At 46.6% G+C, this 21,594-nt stretch overlaps 1 protein-coding gene across 2 annotated transcripts; it reads right to left on the bottom strand.

The window, feature by feature from the left end:
- Positions 1–945: 945 nt before the first annotated feature.
- Positions 946–20,608, bottom strand: LOC309524752 (uncharacterized protein). 2 transcript variants are annotated; one of them, XM_082209743.1, is made up of 7 exons: positions 20,333–20,603; positions 16,461–17,629; positions 14,192–14,267; positions 13,464–13,546; positions 13,077–13,194; positions 12,013–12,120; positions 946–2,176 (listed from the first exon to the last, which is right to left on the bottom strand). In XM_082209743.1, exons 2-7 carry the CDS (start codon positions 17,190–17,192, stop codon positions 1,443–1,445), a joined length of 1,851 nt encoding a protein of 616 aa, XP_082065869.1. In that variant the 5' UTR covers positions 17,193–17,629; positions 20,333–20,603; the 3' UTR covers positions 946–1,442. The 2 variants fall into 2 exon arrangements, with proteins under 2 accessions (XP_082065869.1, XP_082065868.1); XM_082209742.1 differs by lacking the exon at positions 946–2,176 and adding an exon at positions 5,491–6,477 and having other exon boundaries at positions 20,333–20,608.
- Positions 20,609–21,594: the final 986 nt, after the last annotated feature.

Here is a 21,594-nt window from a genome sequence, read left to right as displayed (position 1 = left end):
GTAAACATCCAGACATAAAACAATTCCAAAGCAACCAGCAGTTCTCAGAGACTAATAATTCCACAATCCAGCAGGGGGAGCTCCCCAGAAATTAAGAAAAAGGATGAAAACTTTCCGCCATTAAGTTCCCAAAGAAAAAGCCAGTCAAAATCCAAAATAGAGAGGGGGGAACCCTCTAAATTCACTTTTTAACTGCAGAGAGTAAAGGTTCTTTACAAAGGTGCATGCAACAGTTCCCTTTTTGTAACTTACGAAATAGCCCGATGTGACTTTGTATTTTTATATACAGTTGCCGCAGTCTGATGTTACTTTGTTTCCAGACAGCCCGAGAGCTGGGTTTCGTAACTTTGTAATCCACAAAGGGTAGAAAGAGAAATCACAGTCTCTGTCCACTTATAATACAGTTTTTAACTTTTCTTAACTTTTAAACAGTCAAAACCGAATTTGCAGGGTACATTCCAACTTTTTTCACACTCCTTTCAATGCTTCCGCTTTAGAAAGTCTTTGCTAAATACTTTTAACAGAGCCGGAAGACTGACTTCCTTTTTAGTGTCTCCCGCTTTCAGCCGAATTTCACAAATTAGAGTTCCAATAAAGTCTCGGATTTCTTACTCACGAGTATGTTGTTTCAAATCAGATGTTCAAAGAAGAAAGGTCAGCGCTCATCGGCAGCAGCCGCGCGGCTTCACTTCCGCGGAAAGAGCGATGGATTCACAGCACCGCTACCCCCTCCACGTTCCGGAGCCCCTTACGGGGTCCCTTCTTCATTTCCGAGGTCGCTCCTGGTGCCCGCCGAACCCCACGGCCACGGGCTCACTCTACCCGTGGTTTCTCTGAATGGGTCGTCGCTGTGCCGCAGCGCACGACCCTTTTCCGCGGAGCCCCTCTTCAGCAACTGAAGAGGACCGCCATTGCCGTTTCGCGCCGCCTCCGGAAGTCTAAATGATAAATATATGTTGGGATGGCTTTGGTATATTTGCATTGTGGTGTAATATAGAAAAAACCAATAAAAAATGGGGGGATAAAAAAAATAAAAAGTCTATATAAGGGCAGGCACACCTTTGTTCTGAGTCCCTCCCCCCCTCCTGCGTGTGGGGGGAGCACCCTGTTGCAACAGCTTTAATAAAGATCAGGCTTCCTGGCTGCTTTGCTTCTCAATATTCTCTGGTTGGTCTCTGTTATTTTCTCTTACCAATAGAGAACCTCTTGGGTCCCCCATAAGGAAAAAGGAGCAGTTTTTTCTCATAAAAGTACACAATAGCCAAAAGGGAAAAGATAATTGACAAAACCACATTCCCTCTCACTATTGATCAAGGAGTTGAAAAATTATTTCCTTGGGATGGAAGCATTTTCTGTTTTGTAAATATGAGTGGAATGTGTTCGCTCTGTATAGGATTGGGAACAAGATTAATTAAAAAAAATTATTTGAGCATTAACTCTGGTCAATATCCAAGATGAATTGTCTGGTGTCTACGTAAATGCTCCTTAACCCCAAAGCTTTTGCCACACTCCGGACATTCATATGGTTTCTCCCCGGTATGAATTCTCTCGTGCCGAATCAACTTATCTTTCCGATAGAACTTTTTCCCACACTTGGGGCATTCGTGCACTTTCTCGCCCGTATGGATCTTCTGGTGTCTCAAAAGGCTTGTTTTCAGATTAAAGCTTTTCCCACACCTGAGGCATTCAAAGGGACTCTCCCCGGTGTGGATTTTCTGATTTATGAGAAATGTAGATCTTGTAGGGAAGCTTTTCCCACATTCAGAGCAGGCGTACAATTTATCCCCAGGTTGGATTCCCTGGTGTGCCAGAAGGCATGATTTTTGCTGGGTGCTTTCCCCTGATGTGGGAGAGTGATAGTGTTTCTCTCCAGCATGTTTCATGATGCGTCCTAATCGGTAGTTGCGCTTTTGGTCGTACTTGGAGACTGAGAGCTTCTTAGGCCTCAAGTGCACCATGGAGGTTTCATTACCAGCAGCTGTAAGACCTTCTGGGAACTTGCTGACTTCATCCTCCTGCTCTGCGGGCTTCCTCCCCTGGTTCCCGTTGGACTCACATCTTTCCTCATCAACAGCTCGTGTCACCGGCATGTTCCACTGAGAAATTTCTGTTAATGCGTTATGCGCCTCGTCCTGCTGAGAGTTCTCCACCTTGATCACACTCCTCTTCTTGACACCTGAAGGGACAGAGAGAGGAATTTTACCATGATCTGGTCACCTCCTATTTACAGTCCTGCAACTACCTTCTTGTTGGCTTGCCCCAACCTATCCCTCCTTTTCCAGTTGATTCAGGATATCTCTGCTACATTCATCTCTCTCCTGTCTAATTATATTTTCATCTCCATCCTTAAGATGACCCCTGAAGTTGGACCAGGCCCAAGGCAGCTACTGAGAGTGGACCACATAACACCGGTCCTGAAAGACCTACATTGGCTCCCAGTAAGTTTCCAAGCACAATTCAAAGTGTTGGTGCTGACCTTTAAAGCCCTAAATGGCCTCGGCCCAGTATACCTGAAGGAGCGTCTCCACCCACATCATTCAGCCAATACGCTGAGGTACAGCGCTGAGGGCCTTCTGGCGGTTCCCTCATTGCGAGAAGCGAGGTTACAGGGAACCAGGCAGAGGGCTTTCTCGATAGTGGTGCCCGCCCTGTGGAACACCCTCCCATCAGATGTCAGGGAAATAAACAACTATCTGACTTTTAGAATACATCTGAAGGCAGCCCTGTTTAGGGAAGTTTTTAATGTTTGATGCCAGCCAGAGTAGCTGGCAAAACCCAGCCAGATGGGCAGGGTATAAGTAATTTATCATCATCAACATCATCTTCTCATAATGACCAACCAGATGCCTGTTATGAGTGGTGGTTGAGCTACAAAGTGGAAAACTGAATTCTGCAGAAACACAGCTGCTACTGTCCTTTCTTTGAGTCTTCTCCGTTCCCCTGCTCCCTGCTGAGAGTTTTCCATCTTGAGCTGATGTCTCTTCTTATCACCTGATGAGGTAGAGAAGGGAACCTGGTCCACACTCTGATCGTGTTTTCTCCAGTTACTAGATTTCTATAGCCTTCATCTCACTGGCTTTCCCTTATTTCCTCAAGCTGATTCAGATTGTTTCTGCTAAACTCCATATTTATTTATTGTCCCCATTATCTTAGTACCCCTCTCCATACATCCAGGGCCCGAGGTATATGTCAAACTGAAGCGTGAAAAGCAAAATTCTGCAGCAAGGACAGTAACCAAAATTGCCTTAAATTTTGGAGGGACCTGGACAGAGAAGGAAAAACCAAGGCAATGTACCTATTTTTTCTTGTGGCACAGAACCACTGGCCTGCCACCTCCCCCCTCTTCCCCTCCATGTGGGAGCCTGCAAGGTGGTTCAAATTTTAATTTTGAGGATGGTTATGGTTCTTTGTTAAGCGCTGAATGGCTTGGGACCAGTTTACTTGCCTTATCCCTTATATATGTAAGGAAATCAGTCCTTATATATCCCATTGAGCGCTTTGATCAGTGGAACTGGCCCTGCTAAAAAGGTGTCACATAATACTCATTCCCCATTTGTACAAAGTCAGTTTTTTATTGTAGTAGCACCTACATTTTGGAGTTCCCTGCCTACTGACATCAGGTAGGTGCCTTCGCCATACTTTTTTCAGTGCCTGCTGGAATGCCACACATGGCTTCTCTGATGGTTAACCAGTGACCCGAGAGCCTCCTGCAGCCTCCTTTCCAGCCACTCTCCACACAATGCATTAATTGATGCTTCACGTCTTACGAATGTGACCTTTCACATGCAGGGTTTGTAATTAGCAGGGTGCCTGGCACATTTTGCACTGAAAGATGTTCCATTTGTCAGCTCCTCAAAAGGTCTGGGTGCCATTTTTTTGCACCTGGCTAAAACCATAGCTTTAACTATATGGACCTTTGTTGGCAAGGTGATGTCTATGCTTTTTAAGATACCTAGACAACATCTTAAAAAGCAGAGACATCGCTTTGGTTTTCCCAGTAGTGATGTATGGAAGTGAGAGCTGGACCATAAAGAAGGCTGATCGATGAAGAATTGATGCTTTTCAATTATGGTGCTGGAGGAGACTCTTGAGAGTCCCATGGACTGCAAGAAGATCATACCTATCCATTCTTCAGGAAATCAGCCCTGAGTGCTCACTGGAAGGACAGATCCTGAAGCTGAGGCTCCAATACTTTGGCCACCTCATGAGAAGAGAAGACTCCCTGGAAAAGACCCTGATGTTGGGTAAGATGGAGGGCACAAGGAGAAGGGGACAACAGAGGACGAGATGGTTGGACAGTGTTCTCGAAGCTACCAACATGAGTTTGACCAAACTGCGGGAGGCAGTGGAAGACAGGAGTGCCTGGCTTGCTCTGGTCCATGGGGTCACGAAGAGTCGGACATGACTAAATGACTGAACAACAACAACATTCAAGGATTACTAAAAGGTATGTGCTTTGAAGCCTCAAAGTATATGTTGAGGATAGACAATAAGTTAAGGAGTTTAACAATAAAGAGTAGAGTGTTTTGAAAACTGAAGTATGGTATCAATATTGTTATTTTAATTGCCAAATTAAACACGTATTAACAATTTATGTACAAAAATGTGATATTAACAATGTGTCACTTATGTGAATTGTGTATTAGTTCATGCTTATCAAAATAGGAAATAAAAAGTGTTGCCAACCCCCCCCAAATGGCAACTAGACATTTTGTTTTTGCACCCACAACCCAGGTCCTAGGAGTCAGTTTGGCTCCTAGCTTTTGTATCCCAGTTTCTAACACTGTTCACATGGTATGTAGCCAATGTGACTTCTCCCAGGATCAGTTAAACACAATCCAAGACTGTCTTTTCACACACTAGGGGCTTCTGTTAGGTTTCACTCCAGAATTAATTCTCTATCGTCTTCAGGTTTTTTTTGGGGGGAGGGTTTGAGCTGTTGCTGGATGTTCTCCCGCACATCACATGGTGTAAACTCTCCTTCTTTCATAGGTATTTATGATCACAGTTCCTGACATGTCATGGAATTTCCTGCCAGAAAACAAGTCTCTAAGAGCTGGAGCATATTTTGAGGGCATGTGGGGACAGAAGTCACATTGTCTGAGTGAAACTCCCCACAATCGTGTTGGGATACTGCCAGGGAGACAAAGTCCATCATGGCCCCAAGCCGTCTGCCGGACGATCCATCATCTCCCGTAGGCACGCAGTATCAGCAATTAGTGACACGAGTTTCCTGAAATAGCTTGCCACATTCCAGAGCTCATGCACACTCTATCAGCAGATAATTCACAGCAAAAGTCGCTCTCAGGAGAGCATTATTTACAAGTTTTATTCAGCGTTGATCAGAACAAAGAAAGACATGACTGCCTGCGTCAGTGTCTCCAGACACAGAGAGAAAACGAAAGCAACAGAAAACCTAAACATCCTGTGAACAGGAAATACGCAGACTCTGTGACTCTCAAAGCCTGCTCCCTTTTAAGGTGGAACACATAATGTCTGTGTAATATTTCTTTAGCACAGAGCACAGGTGGGCCTGCCAACCAATTCCTAATATGACAAAGTTTGCTCCTGGAACTTTTTCCAACCCAACACTGAGTTCTCAGAGTACAGCCTCGGTTATGTGGGTCCTCTGATGCTTAATGAAAGTGCATCTTTGGCTAAAGCTTTTCTCACACTTGGCACATTTGAAAGGTTTCTCGCAGAGATGTTTCCTTTGGTGGTCTACCAAACTGTCACTCCGGGAAAAGCTCCTCCCACACTGGGGACACATGTGTGGCTTCTCTCCTGTGTGGATCCTCTGATGCCTCATCAAATGGGCTCTCTGACTGAAGAACTGGCCACACTGAGGGCATTCAAACGGTCGCTCTCCAGTATGGATCCTCTCATGCCTGATCAGTGTCCCTCTATTAGGGAAACATTTCCCACACTCGGGACATTCATAGCATCTCTTTCCTGCACGAACAAGTCTCTGTAAATTCTCTCTTGGGCGGAAAGCAAGCCCACCTTCAGAGCATTCATTTGATTTCTCTCCAGTGTGCAGTCTCTGGTGTATCTTCAGATTTTTTCCCTGCCTGAAGCACTTCCCACAATCAGGACACCTAAAAGGTTTCTCTCCTGTCTGGATTTTCTGGTGTTGGGAACGGAAAGCTTTTTGGTAGGTGTTTCCCTCCCACTTCAGATCGTCAGAGCGGTCTTCTCCATTATAAGCCGTAAGTCCTATGTTGTGGTGGTGGTACCTTCTCTGGTATTTGGAAACGAAGGAATTTTGTGCTCTGGAGTGTCGAACGGAGGGTTCGTTATGCGCATCTTCTAAAAGCTCCCTGGAGCCATTTTCTCCCCTCACTGGTTCCTTCCCCTCGCATCTCTGCTCATGAATTGATCCAGCTCCAGGAATGGTCCGTAGAGATAACTTCATTATCGTCCCTGTCTCTCCCTGTTGTGAGGGGTTCGCCTTGATCAGACATCTCTTTTCATCATCTGAAGAGAGAGAGAGAATTGTTTTTTGTTTTGTTTTTAAAATCTAGGTTCTTGTCACCTTTCCTAGACTTCATGCCAACCTTCCCTCCTGTGCTCTCTCTCTCTCTCTCTCTCTTTCTCTTTCCTTCTCCAAAGTAGGGTGTCGTTGCTAAAACTCCTCTTTATTTCCTGTATCTATGATCATATCCCACAACAATCATGCCTTTACATTTAGAAGTCAATGGGCTTTAGGTGACCAGGATTTCTAGCAGTTGAGGCGAAGCTTCAAGGCCCAGCATAATTCCTCGCAGACCAAAACTTGAATAGATTTTACGGTAAATACTAAAAACAGCATAACAAATCGTGCAAAAAAGCAACATTTCACAATGCTGTAGCACTGAACTTCAGGAGCTTCTTTCAGCACAGATTACAACAGTTCCTTCTGTCGAGGGCCAGTAGCAATGGGATTAATAACTGAATATTTTAATGTCGAATGCTGTGTTATCAAATGATGTTAATGCCTCCGTTGCAACAGTTAAGGATTTCTTAACCAGGAACAATGGTTCTCAGAGGCTTGATTTCTTTAACACTAATTTCTTTTATTTGAACTGACAAACCTTGCTAACAACAAAAAAAACCTGCTTCTACAAAATGTAAAGGAAAGGAAGAAAAGAACAGGAAAGTGCACTTCTTTTTGCTTTTCATAAGACACAGTGGGAATTAAGGAAAAAACGAAAATACCTTTGTGTCACTCCCAAACCATTGCCCTTAAACGAACGCCACACTTTCTCAACATCTTCTATGGTCACATGACACACTTCTCTTTACTTCTCAGTGAAATAATGAAAACCAAACTTCTGCAGCAAGGTAGCAGCAAATTCCCCCGAATTGCAAATAACACGTGGCTCAGGCAATTGGCAAGGGATGCGGGTGGCGCTGTGGGTTAAACTACAGAGCGTAGGGCTTGCTGATCAGAAGGTTGGTGGTTCGAATCCCCGCAACGGGGTGAGCTCCCGTTGCTCAGTCCCTGCTCTTGCCAACCTAGCAGTTCGAAAGCACGCCAGCGCAAGTAGATAAACAGGTACCGCTCTGGCGGGAAGGTAAGCAGCGTTTCTGTGTGCTGCTCTGGTTCGCCAGAAGTGGCTTAGTCATGCTGGCCACATGACCCGGAAGCTGTACGCCGGCTCCCTCGGCCAATAAAGCGAGATGAGCGCCGCAACCCCAAAGTCGTCCGCGTCCAGGGGTCCCTTTACCTTTCACAAGCAATTGGCAGCATTCTCACAATAAAGCATTTTGGGCACCACAGAGGAATGCAGGAAGCTGCCTTATGCTTGATCAGACCACTGTCCCATCTTTCTCAGTATTTAGGGTTGCCATATTTCAAAGAGTGAAAATCCAGACACAAAAGTTGTTGAGGTTGTTGTTGTTGTTTGCAAAATCTCAAAAAAAGAAGTTTTTGAGCTGTTTTTCAAGAAATTCGCCAAAATCTACACTTCATGGGTTGCCATACATCCGGATTTTTATAGACATTTCAGCAATATTATCTACACTGATTTGCAGCGGCTTTCCAGGGTTTCAGGCAGGAATCCTTTCCCCAGCCCAGCCTGGGGAATGAAAACCTGGGACCCTCTATATGAAAAACAGGTGCTCTGGCTCTGAGCCACAGCCCTTCCCAAAGGCCTGATCCCTCCTCCTTCATGCCTTTCTTTGTGTGAGGGGGTAAGTAAACAAGGAAGGGGGATATCTTAGCATTGTTCCAAACCCGAGATAATAGTTCATTTCTCCCCAACAAGCCAGTTTCGGTAAACAAGGCGGAATGTTTTGATAATCTTACAAATCCTGGTTTGTTAGGGAGAATGCACTAGCATGCAAGTTGGGCACAGCATGGTTCTTTCAACCAAGGTTCTTTAGTTATCATTATGGGGTCCAACATCTGTATTTTAATTCGGGGGAAAGCAGCTTTGTAAAACAGGACGGCAGGTTGGTCCTCTTATTCTTCCATGCAAATTCCAAAAGCAGTGGCTGTATCAGTCAGTCGCAGCAATGTCATAAAAAAGGAAGACTAGGCAGAAGGTAAACTGGGACCTGCTGGTTTGTCTATGGGCTTGCAATAGATTTAACTCCCAGTTGTTTCAGAGCAACAGCCACACAATGGTCAACTGCTGGAATGTAATGGAAGCTAGTCCGCTGACTTGCTCTTAAAATTAATTCGCTAATGAAGCAGTGTTTGTGTTTGTGTGATTACTGGCTGGGGTTGATGGGAGTTGGGGGAGCAACATCTCAAGTCTTACAGGTTCCTCCACTCCCAGTGCAGAATATTATACACTCCGGGTGCCATAAGGGATCAAATTTGGCCTCAAGTGGGGGAAAAAACAGTTGAGATCCAACCATAAAAGTGGGGGCAGTACCAGGGCTTTTTTTCAGCCTTCTAGCAGGCAAAAAAAAAAAAAAAAGGATGACAAAATGCTACAAAAAGGTATTTATTGTGAACCGAACGCATTTTGGAAAAGGCTGTTTCTCAAGCGCACTGAAATATAGAAAGCAGCTGAGACTCTGCCAATGACCACCCACAAGACCAGCTTTCACAGCAGACAGCTTTCAACATGCTAAGCCAAACCATGGCTTGACTCGGCAAGGCAAAAGGACCTCCCTGGGAACCAGCACACTCATTCATTCGTGCAAACCACAGCTTGGCTTAGAATGACGTGTGACCCCAGGGCGGAGACCAACTTTGTGGCATTTTTGTATGGGTCCTGTATGAATCAAAAATCAAACTAAAGAAATGTGAATGCTTAACTGGGATGAGCTGGGCGAGACGCTGATCTGACACAAACCTGAAAGTGCCGTTCCACTGGAGAAAGGAAGACCTTCACCCTCAGATGCTCTTGAAGCTGACGGCCCCAAATTGTTCAGCTGAACCTGGGAAGGTTTGGTTGCCTGACTGGTGGCAGTGTTCCTCATCCTTTTCTGTCAATGATGTCGGTAACGTGGCACTGCCAGGTCCTGCTTGACGTGCGGGAACTGGCTCAGCCATTCGAAAAAGAGCCGCGTCTGCTACTCCCTGGTGGCTGTTCCCTTCCAGGAAGGCCTAGTCGCACTTCCACAGATGCCCTGCCTCTCGCCAGCAGCGTAGCCAATTCCCAGCGGCGTAGCGTGAGTAGTCAGCACCCGGGGCAAGGTAAGTAATTTGCACCCCCTAACCCGGGGCAAGGCAAGTAATTTGCGCACCCCCTAACCCCTAACCTGCCGATCTGAGGCGAGTTGCCACTGGCGCTGCCGCCCAAACCACGCCGCTTGCCCGGAGGAGGAGGGGGGCAGAGAGGCGAGGAAAATGCAACATGGCCCAGCAGCTGCAGCAGCAGCGGCGGAGGCGGGCTGTGAGGAGGGGCTGCCTGGCGCGTCCTCCGTGGCCCTGACGCGCGGAGCTGAGAGCCGCTGCCTGCCGGATGCCTTCAGCCCGGGCGCACGCACAGCTCGCTGGTTCCGCGAGACATGGGGCTCTGCTACAGCCTGCGCCGGAGGCTCTTCGGCGACTCTGGAGGCAGTGAGCGCGCCCCCCCAGATGTTGCGCCCGGTGCGGCCGGCCCCCCTGACCCCCCCACGCTACGCCACTGCCAATTCCTCTCGTAGTCACGGGTCCTTGTCTCATCCGAGATCCATAGCAACTGGGAGACAGTCCAGTTGTTTGAAAAAAGTCACCACCAGTTCTCAATAAAGGCACGGATTTCCCCATCTATCCCTAAGTTGGGGAAACGGTGAACACGAACAACAACAACAGGTAAAGGTAAAGGACCCCCCGAATGGTTAAGTCCCGTCAAAGGCAACTATGGTGTTATAGTGCTCCTCTCGCTTTCAGGCCGAGGGAGCCGGCATTTGTCCACAACAGACAACTTTCCGGGTCATGTAGCCAGCATGACTAAGCCGCTTCTGGCACAACAGAACACCGTGATGGAAGCCAGAGTGCATGGAAACACTGTTTACCTTCCCACCGCAGCAGTACCTATTTATCTACTTGCACTAGTGTGCTTTCGAAATGCTAGGTTGACAGGAGCTGGACAGAGGAATGGGAGCTCACCCCGTTGTGGGGATTCGAACCGCCAACCTTCCAATCGGCAAGGCCAAGAGGGTCATTGGTTTAGACCACAGTGCCACCCACCATATTTGAGTACGGCGCAATTATGTAGAAACCAGGATTTATGAGAGCGACGCAGGACGGGAGGGGAGGTGTGGTGCAGGGAAGCACAGTGGGATAAACTGTGACGCCAAAACAATACAGGTGCCAGAGGCATAAAACGGGACTCAGAGACAGTGGCAGAGCATAAACAGGAGCGAGCCGTAGAACAAATGTTAAGGGGAAATACAGGCATAGTAAGAACACGTATGAAGAAAACATTTATACCCGTGTTTGGCAAAAGACACACAGCTCTTTAATGTAAAACAGGGGTGGGAAATCTTTTTTCAGCTACAGGGCCACACTCCCTTCTGGGCAACTTTCCAGGGACCGCATGCCAGCGGTGGGCAGGGCAAGAAGCAAATGTCCAAGGTCACATTCCAGCTCAGACAAACGCCACTTGCGGAGGGCATCAACCAGAGCCATTAGGATGTATGGCTTGGGGAAAGCTGGACAGAAAGGCATGACTGACGGGCTCCCCACCCCTGCCATAGGCACTAAGGAATACCACACAGGCCACACAAACACTTGCGCACACACACACTCTCCATCCTCTGGCCAAGAAAGCAATAATGCATTTCAGCTCCGCAAAAATTCTCAAGAAGGGTGTGAAGCAAGGTATGGCCTGGGTAGAGTCTTGAGGGCCACAGTGAAAGGTCTCAAGGGCCATTTTCCACCCCAGGCCTGAACTTCCCCACTCCTACTGTAAAATGAAGTTTAGACCTCAGCAATGGAGCATGTGCGTTGTAGTCAGAGGACCCCACGTTCATTTTCAGGGAGCAGATCCAGGAGAGGCCTGCTGCCCATGTGGCTCTTATAAAGGCAGACAACGTCCTAAGTTCTGAGATTTCATCAAGCATCATCCATACACATTCCAGCTTATTTTTGCATTCACAAATAAGAGACTTCTATTTAAAAATAAAATAAAACTACACCACTTTTTGCAAAACTGCATGGAAACAAAAAACAAAAAAAGACCTCTTCAGATGTTTAGCCAAATACTTTCTGCTGCTTCTGCTAAGCCTGAGAACATTAGAAAAATCTCTGGGGAAACCATCCTGGGAGAGAGAAGACAGAGGCAAGGATGTTCTCCAGTCCTCTAAGGGGAACCCCAGAGTTCTTCAGAGGCAGTGTGGTGTAGCAGTTAGAGCATCTGACTAAGACGGAGGAAGACCCAAGTTCAAATCCAATTCAGCCATGAGACTTGCAAGGGCGATCTTCTCCCAAACAGCATCCCTCACCCCTAACCTACCTTGCGGATTAAGAAAGGAGTGGGCGACAATCCATTTACACCACCAAGAGCACTTTGGCAGAAAGGCAACATTAAAACACAGGAATTTTTGTGTGTTGCAAGAGTTGCCATTTTGGGTTCTCTATCCCCTTACCTGAATCTTGACTTGGGAATCCTTCATTTTCCACAGGAAACTGGACAAAGATCTCCTCTTCTTTTTCATGGTAAGAGGCAGGGTCAGGTTTAGGAATCAAGAGTCCCTCTTAGGTTTGAGAGAGAGAGACAGAAAAATAATAATATTATTATTTCTGTCACAAAGAATATGCATTGATTCTTCCTGGCAGTTTTTGGCTTTTTAAAAAAACCAATTGACAATAAAAATGAACTATTGATAAGAAAAGCAATTTGAACTCAAAACAGTCTAACAAAAGTTGTCAAGTTTGGTTGACCACAAACTTGACATGAGCCAACAGTGTGACGCGGCAGCTAAAAAAGCCAATGCAATTCTGGGCTGCATCAATAGGAGTATAGCATCTAGATCAAGGGAAGTAATAGTGCCACTGTATTCTGCTCTGGTCAGACCTCACCTGGAGTACTGTGTCCAGTTCTGGGCACCACAGTTCAAGAAGGACACTGACAAACTGGAACGTGTCCAGAGGAGGGCAACCAAAATGGTCAAAGGCCTGGAAACGATGCCGTATGAGGAACGGCTAAGGGAGCTGGGCATGTTTAGCCTGGAGAAGAGGAGGTTAAGGGGTGATATGATAGCCATGTTCAAATATATAAAAGGATGTCACATAGAGGAGGGAGAAAGGTTGTTTTCTGCTGCTCCAGAGAAGCGGACACGGAGCAATGGATCCAAACTACAAGAAAGAAGATTCCACCTAAACATTAGGAAGAACTTCCTGACAGTAAGAGCTGTTCGACAGTGGAATTTGCTGCCAAGGAGTGTGGTGGAGTCTCCTACTTTGGAGGTCTTTAAGCAGAGGCTTGACAACCATATGTCAGGAGTGCTCTGATGGTGTTTCCTGCTTGGCAGGGGGTTGGACTCGATGGCCCTTGTGGTCTCTTCCAACTCTAGGATTCTATGATTCTATGAAAAGTGCTGCCCAAGTCTTTTTAGAAACCAACAAATATTGTGGTTTGTATTGAATTGTATGTTTGGACCCGTCATGCAAAAAATCGATATATCAGGGCTTTAATGGAGCAGAGACTTACCCAAAGATTCTGTATCTCTATCACCTTCCTGCATGACTTGCCAAAACATGGTCCTCTGGCCTGGCTGGGCTGGGGTGGTCTGGTCCATGTGTGAAGTTTCCTCGAGATTCATTGGCCCCTGAGAATGAGAGATGGACAAGATTGCTTATAGGGCGACATCAATATGCACAGACCTGGCAAGGGCTCCCTATCCAGAGGTGCGTAACAATTAAGGATTTGACAGAGAGGGAAAACATAATGATGTGTGGCTGTATTCTTAGGGATGGTTTTACACTAATAAATCACTTAGAAGTCATTCTGGCAAGTAACCTGCGTATACATAAATTAAATAGTTTAAATGACTGAGAAATAGACAACCTAGGTCTTGCTCCTTAAAAGTGAACATACCTTAGCCTGACCCGACATGGCCATTTCCGGTTTTTCAGGAGGAAGCAAGTTGCTGTGATCCCCTGGACCTTGGCTTCCACTGCCTGCGAAGGACAGAAGGGAGATTATTTCATCATCATCATCATCATCATTTTATTGCCTTTCATTCATGTTTCAATGGGATTTACAAATACACCAGAAGGACAGCCCAAAAAATAGAACAGAAAACAAACTGAAGACGGGTTTAAGAATGATGCAAAATGGACGCTAATAGCAGAGGGAAATTTACCCATCTGGGGCAGCTGGTTGGAACAAAAACACCTCCTGCTGCTTCCAAGTAGTGCAGACAGCGACAGGAATGCTGTTCCATAGAACAGCAGCAGCCACACTGCAAGCCCTGCTCTGAGCAGATTTCTGACATTTTGGGGGACTGAAGGGGAAACCCTCCTGCAGAAGGCAGTTATCAGGTGCTGGCGTTGCTTCTTTCAAACACAGGGCCTTCAAAACTTTAATCTTCCTTCTGTCATCTCTCAGGTGGCACATCCCACTTCTCTGAATTTGCAGCTCCTTCTGCATATGCTTCTGTAGGGCAAACTCTGAAGAAGCATGTGTAAGGGGATCATAGCCATAGCTGTCAACTTTTCCCTTTTCTTGCGAGGAATCCTATTCGGAATAAGGGAATTTCCCTTTAAAAAAGGGAAACGTTGACAGCTATGATCATAGCCTTAATGCCAAAGTGGAAGCCTTACCCAGCAAACATAGACTGTTGCTACTGCTTTGCTCCTCTGTTTCCTCAGCCTCCAGGGAACCCTCCGGCAGTGGCTTCTGAGGAAAAAAGACGATCCGATTGGTGAAGAATTTAAAGACACCCTTATCCATAGGATTTGAAGATGCTCGTAAATGTAGAACACAGGTAGGCAAACTAAGGCCTGGGGGCTGGATCCGGCCCAATCGTCTTCTAAATCCAGCCCACGGACGGTCCAAGAATCAGCTTGTTTTTACATGAGTAGAATGTGTCCTTTTCTTTCAAATGCATCTCTGGGTTATTTGTGGGGCCTGCCTGGTGTTTTTATATGAGTAGAATGTCTGCTTTTATTTAAAATGCATCTCTGGGTTATTTATGGGACATAGGGATTCGTTCATTCCCCCCCCCAAAAAAAATATAGTCCGGCCCCCGCACAAGGTCTGAGGGACAGTGGACTGGCCCCCTGCTGAAAAGGTTTGCTGACCCCTGACGTAGAAGCTGCCCTTCTTGCATTTGAACTTATCTCTTATAATCATCAACTTTGTTTCGGTATCTCTTTCGGCTGCTTATATTAATTCATGTGTCTAAGTCAGGACTGGTGGATTACTTTAACCCTTAACGTGGGCAGATTGTGTTTCTCTTTTCCCCCCTTTTTGTTACATTTGCAAAACAAAAAGGCATCTAAAAAAGAAGATGGGCATTTGCAGTCATTTCAGCCTCTGAAAAGCAGGGCTGCCAGCTTTTCTATCAGCCTCGTTCCTGGGCTTAGCAGCAGTTTGATTTCACTGACACTGGCAGGCAATTGCTGCTTTTCTCCCTCGGTGCTGTGTAGTAAATTCATACTTAACACCTATCCCTGCATTCAAGCAGCTGCCTAAAAGCACAAAAGCAGGGCAGAGCTGGTTAGCTGACAACCCTCTGTGTTCTTCAGGATGAGAACAGAAATCGTGCAGCGGCGACTTCCGGTTGGTCGCCCAGTATGGCGGACGGGAGCTCTTTCAATTGAAAGAGCACTGCTGCATTGAAGGCTGGGGAGACCACTAGAGCATTGCGGTACCCTGGAAAAAAACTCAGATTGAGCATTCTGAGGACCTGGTTTCCTGCGGGTGCCTGGAACGACTCCCCTGCTCCCTGGTAGGCTCTTAAAAAGAGCTCCAAGAACGAGTGGGGTTGGAGATGGAGGCACTTGGGAACAGACTCGCTTTCTTCACTGCACGAAGCTCCGAGTCCGGCGATCGTGAGCGGCCAATTCCTCCAAAAATTAATTGGAAAATTGTGAGTAAAAAGGAAATAAATCTGGACATTAAATTTGATAAGAAAGGGACTTAAAAACGGAGGTCGGTCCCTTCCCACTGAATAAAGGAGAAAGCAGCCACCGTAGCCGAAGCAGGGATTTAAAATAAGACTTTTAAAAGACTTTCAAGTTGAACCTTCAGGTTCCCCTTCTAGCAGGGGGAAGGGGGGGAGAGAAACTTTTTATTTAATTAGTCCCTGTAGAAAATAGACTGGAATAAAGTGATCTTTTCTTTTCGGAAGCGGACCACTCGGTGGGGAAGTCTAGACTCCATTGGGACGTCACAAAGGAAGAGGATAACTTCAACTTTCGTTTTCCTTTTTGGGAAAAACAAATAACTGCAGCTGCCTGAGCTGGTAAAATATTACTAACAGTATCTTTGCCTCCAGATACTAATTCTAAGTGAGACAGTATTTTTTTGGGAGCTCCATTTGAGGAGTTAAAGGGGTGACAACCCTCTGTGTGTGTGTTCCCAATAGGGCTACTAATATTTTACTAAGAGTTATCTCCTTGAATTAGACAACAGCTCTACGGCCACATTCACACTATACAGTGGTACCTCGGGTTACATATGCTTCAGGTTACAGACTCCACTAACCCAGAAATATTACCTCGGGTTAAGAACTTTGCTTCAGGATGAGGACAGAAATCGTGCAGTGGCAACGCAGCAGCAGCAGGAGGCCCCATTAGTTAAGTGGCACTTCAGGTTAAGAACAGTTTCAGGTTAAGAACAGACCTCCAGAATGAATTAAGTACTTAACCTGAGGTACCACTGTACATTAAAGTGGTGTGACACTGCTTTAATCAGTCATGGGTTCTCCCAAATGATTCTGGGAACTGTAGTATGTTAAGCCCCAGGGAGCATGGCCAATGCTCAGGGATCATGTGAGTTGTAGTTTGAAACATCTGGAAGGAAACTACTTGGGAAAGGTAGCGTTATCCTCTTCAAGATTCTGGAAATTAAACCTCAAACCCTCACCTGCCACTCTGCAGCCTCGGCCAAGTCTTGCTGGCTGGCCATCAGGAACTCCTCTGCCAGGGCCACCGCCTGCGAACACGACTCCGGTCCTCCTGCTCGGATCCAGCTCTGCAGCTCTGCCGGGAGGCTGGCCAGGAACTGCTCCAGGACCAGCAGCTCCAGGATCTGCTCCTTGCTGCGTCTCTCCGGCTTCAGCCACCGGTGGCAGAGATCCTGCAGCTGCAGGTGGATCCTACGGGGGTCTTCCACCTGCTGGCAGCAGAACTGCCGGAAGTGTTGGCGCTCAGCCTCCGTCCTCAGGGCGGCCCCTCGCAAGATGGCCGCCTTCACCTTCCCATAATCCTCTCTGTCTCTGGCTTCCAGGCTCCGGAAGGCCTTGTCTGCTTCTCCGCTCAGCGCAGGCAGGAGCCGGGCCGCCCACTCTCCTCTGGGCCAGCGGCAGGCTTTGGCCACTTGCTCAAAGGAGGCCAGGAAGGTCTTGGCATCGTCCCATGGGGTGGCCTCCAGTGACAATGGGTTCTCTGTTGTGTGAGGAGACTGCAATGTTGTCAGGAACTCCTGCCACTGGGCCTCCCAGCGCTGTTGCATCCCGTTGCAGGGCTCCTGCTTGGTCTCTAGAGATGCTTTCCATCCTGGCTGCTCCCTCACACAGTCCGATTGAGCCATGCTGGAGGGCTTGTTATCCCCTTCCAGCCCTCCTTCTTGTTCTGGGCTCACAATTTGAGGCTCCATTTTCCCACCCAGTCTGCGAAGCCCTGAATCTGGAGTCAGAAGGTGGAGGAGTGGGCTTGTTGGCAGACTAATCCCAGTAGAAGCCTCTTTCCGCACCACACTCAAATTTCTCTTCTCACAGGAGACTTCCTGAACTTTTGGCGGGTGTTATTGCTTGAGGCTGACCTTACAGTGTATAACAAAAGACCCGATGTAAAAAAATGAATTTGTGGCAAAAATTGACACACCAAGAGAGACCAATAAGGGTCGCAGGCAGATTGCTGGTGCCTTTTCACATTGTCTGGCAAAATTTTATTTCGTTTTGAAATCGACCTGACATAGATTATCCTCCATAAGCAGCAGTAAAAATAGGGATTTCTTAAGAAAGGTCTGTTGGTGGTTGTTTTCTTTAATTATGCCTTGTTGATGGCTTGTTGGTCTCTGACCCCACGTGGCACCTGAAAGATGAAAATATTTTGATTGAAGAATGGAGAATGAAGTTAATGGACTATGCAGAATTAGACAAATTAACAGGAAGGATCCGAAACCGGTAGGACCAGAAATTTACCGAAGACTGGAGTAAATTTACGATCTATTTGAAAAGTACTTGTGATGACCAGACGATGTTTGTAGGTTTGCAAGAAGTTCTGTGAGGAGTATTATTGGAAGTATTGTAAAAATGGAGAAGGGGTGATGATACGTTAAGAGATGTAAAGACAATATAAAGTTAAGAAATGCATAAGAAGTGGTTAAGACGGAGGATCATCAGAGGTGCTGATGGAAGTCCAATAAGATTGTATTTGTAATAAACTGTGCGGTATGATTTATAATTTATATGTTAAAATTAATAAAATATATTTATAAAAAAAGAAAGAAAGGTGAAAATATTTACCATTGACAACTGATGGCTGTTACAAACATCCAAGGTGATGATACTATTGGATTCATGAAATGGGTCCAAGGACCGCAGGGTTCAAACCTCTCCCCATTTTTTTATTTAAAAAACCCACACACACATTGATTTGAGTGTTGCATCACCTTTGAATATAAATAAAACTTTTACAAGAAGATGAGAAAGAGCAGAATTCTGCTCAAGAGGCCTCTGCTCGGGGGAACAGCCGTCGCTCAGTGTTAGAGGAATCGCTTTGCAAGCAGAAATCACAGAAATCATAGAGTTGGATCATCGTCCAACCTCCTGCAATGCAGGAATATGCAGCTGTCCCACACAAGGATCGAACCTGTGACCTTGGCATTATCAGCACCATGCTCTAACTGAGCTACCCAGGATGATCCCAGGTTTAATCCCTCAGCATCCACAGGTAGGCCTTGGAGGCAAAGACCAGGATGCCTATGCTCTTTTGTTGGAGGCTTCACTCCAGGTTTTCAAACAGGTGCGTCCCACCAACAAGTGCATATCCTTGCCCTTAAAAAGGTAAAGGTAAAGGTACCCCTGCCCGTACGGGCCAGTCTTGCCAGACTCTAGGGTTGTGTGCCCATCTCACTCAAGAGGCCGGGGGCCAGCGCTGTCCGGAGACACTTCCGGGTCACGTGGCCAGCGTGACGAAGCTGCATCTGGCGAGCCAGCGCAGCACACGGAACGCCGTTTACCTTCCCGCCGGAGCGGTCCCTATTTATCTACTTGCACCCGGGGGTGCTTTCGAACTGCTAGGTTGGCAGGCGCTGACACCGAGCAACGGGAGCGCACCCCGCTGCGGGGATTCGAACCGCCGATCTTTCGATCGGCAAGCCCTAGGCGCTGAGGCTTTTACCCACAGCGCCACCCGCGTCCCTTCCTTGTCCTTAGGTACTGGCTAAAATTATAAAGGGGGTTAGGGCCCGTTTTAATACTTTCAGATTTCAAGGACGTGCTGAATCTTAACACCGGAGCAACGCCATCTTGGAATCAGGAAACGCTACAAGTTACTGAGAATTACGGCCTTTCTTTGGACAATTCTGAGTTCCTTAGACTTTGAGGTGGCATCTTGCCTCATGAAATCTGCCGTTTTGAAGCATTATTTTTGTGCTGGCCGCACGTCTAAGCTTGTCTGTCCAAAATTTGCCCCTTGGTATGCCAAGTTACCCATTCAGACGCCTCGCCCTCACTTATGTGATCAGCACCACCAGCAGCAAATGGAGAATTGCCTTTGTGTCTCTGTGGCTCCAGCCTGTGCACTTGGCGACAGTTGAAGGATGCTATCGCCAGATCTCCCTTATACATGGGATCCACTTGCCCATGTGGAGGCAAGTATTATTATTATTATTATTATTATTATTATGCCCCACTGCTTCCTGGTTTGCCCAATCTACACAGACATTAAGAGAAGCTTTGTTCAAAGATTTAAATCTCCCAGTTGGGAGATCAATTGGGTATTTGATTAACTTTTTATAAGGTGGCAGGTCCCCCTACACTTCTGGAAAAAGTGGCCGGTTTTGCCTTTTGAGTGGCAATTTTGAGAAGAAAAGTTTATGGGGATGATGTAAAGTTCTTCAGGGGAGCAAACTGTCATCTCACAGAGTGTCTGCTTTTAATAATCATTTTAACCACGTAATAGATTTTATTCCATTTCTATTCTGTATTCTATATTTTGTAATGGCTTTGGCTAAACAAACAAACAAACAAACAAACAAACAAACAAACAAACAAACAAACACCTCCCTCCTGGCTCTTAGCCCCTGATAGCCCTTATCCTCCAGGCACTTCCTATTTTAAAGCCATTCAATACCCAGGAAAGGAGTGAGCAGACCTCCCTCTTAAAAGCACAAGAGATACTACCCCTCCAAGCTTCCTTACCTACAACCAAAAATACCTTTTAACTCCAGCTGCACCTTCAGGGAAACAGGGGAAGCCTTTTCACAGCACGGAATTGTCGCTTTTTAAAAGAGCATCATTTTGAAGCACCCGCAGGCGACGAGGTTGAGCACTGGCAAAGGGCAGCAGTTGTTGTTTTTTTATAACGATATATTCAAATATTGTACATAAAACCAAGCCCCCTTGTCCTCATTTGAACCCACGGCTTCCCCAGTTTCTGTTTGTTCCCTGTGTGCAAAAGAGGGATCGAAGTTGGTCTGCAGTTGATGATGGAATGCAATTAAATGATGATGATCAAATGCAATAAAAGGGAAGGAGGCGGAGGGGAGTCCGGGCAGCAAGTGAGACTCACCTTTTTAGGGGGGAGGGAAGCGCGGCTCCCCGGGATTTTCCGGCGGGGAAAGGGGAGAGGAGGGCGGCTGCGAGGTTTCTGGAGCGATGGAGGCTGCTCTCGTTGCCGGTCTCGTTTCTTCCTCCTCCTCCTCCTCCTAGTCTAATGGCGACAGAGAGGGAGCCGAGGTTCCTGCACGCGAGCAATGCTGCCCCCGACTGGAAGGAGCTGCTCATGGCTCCTCCACCCACCCAAAATAATTTGAGTAATAATTAGTTCTTGTTTAATTATGATTACATTGCCCCTCGCCCCGAAGGATCGAACTCAAAACGGCTTGCAAAAGCAAAGATTTGAGAAATAGATATTAAACACGAATGAAAGCAACCTACAACATGCACACCAATATGTAAAAGTTGTTTTGTTTAGTAGTTGTAACCCGCTCTGGGACCTTAGGTAATGCAAAGGTTGGATAGCCATTTTGCTTTTCATTGAGTTTCCTGCATTGCAGGGGGTTGGACTAGATGACCCTTGGGGGTCCCTTCCTACTTGTTTGTATTTGTAGAGCGCCCTTCACCCAAGGTTCACAGGTGGTTTACTTTACAGTATTTTATTAGTCTGCAAGAAAAGGGACCCAACAACTTGCAGGGTCATCTAGCCCAACCCCCCGCATTGCAGGAATCTTAGCTAAAGCATCCATAACAGATGGCCCTCCAACCTCTGCTTATAAACCTACAAGGAAGGAGAGTCCGCCACCTCCCGAGGGAGACCGTTCCACTGTCCAACAGCTCTTACCATCAGAAAGTTCTTCCTGATGTTTAGCTGGAATCATCTTTCTTGCAACTTGAAGCCCTTGGTTCAGATGCTAAACTCCACTGTAGAAACAAGCTTGTTCCATCATCCAAGCACCAGCCCTTGAGATGTTTGAAAATGGCTATCATATCTCCTTTCAGTCTCCTTTTCCGTGCTAAACATCCCCAGCTCCCTCAACCACTCCTCATCAGGCTCGGTTTCCAGACCCCTGATCATCTTGGTTGCCCTCCTCTGCACACGTTCCAGCTTGTCAACATCCTTCTTAAATTTTGGTACCCAGAACTGGACATAGTACCCCAGAACAGAGTGGGACTATGAATTCTGATCTGAACACTGTACAGTGGTACCTTGGGTTAAGAACTTAATTCGTTCTGGAGGTCCGTTCTTAACCTGAAACTGTTCTTAACCTGAGGTACCACTTTAGCTAATGGGGCCTCCCACTGCCACCCCACGATTTCTGTTCTCATCCTGAA

Source organism: Podarcis vaucheri, assembly GCF_965113315.1.
Source record: "Podarcis vaucheri genome assembly, chromosome: 2".
Classification (NCBI taxonomy): domain Eukaryota; kingdom Metazoa; phylum Chordata; class Lepidosauria; order Squamata; family Lacertidae; genus Podarcis; species Podarcis vaucheri.
The sequence above is the reverse complement of the archived record's forward strand: the minus strand, read 5'-3'. Positions and strand labels throughout refer to the sequence as shown.

What these genes read in the sequence shown, in the direction of transcription:
- LOC309524752 (XM_082209742.1), bottom strand. Translation starts at nt 17,192, where the DNA reads ATGGAGCCTCAAATTGTGAGCCCAGAACAAGAAGGAGGGCTGGAAGGG. An exon ending in CCGAGGCTGCAGAGTGGCAG is followed by an intron (nt 14,268 to 16,460) that starts GTGAGGGTTTGA and finishes TTTTTTCCTCAG; the next exon opens with AAGCCACTGCCGGAGGGTTC. An exon ending in CCATGTCGGGTCAGGCTAAG is followed by an intron (nt 13,195 to 13,463) that starts GTATGTTCACTT and finishes TCTCATTCTCAG; the next exon opens with GGGCCAATGAATCTCGAGGA.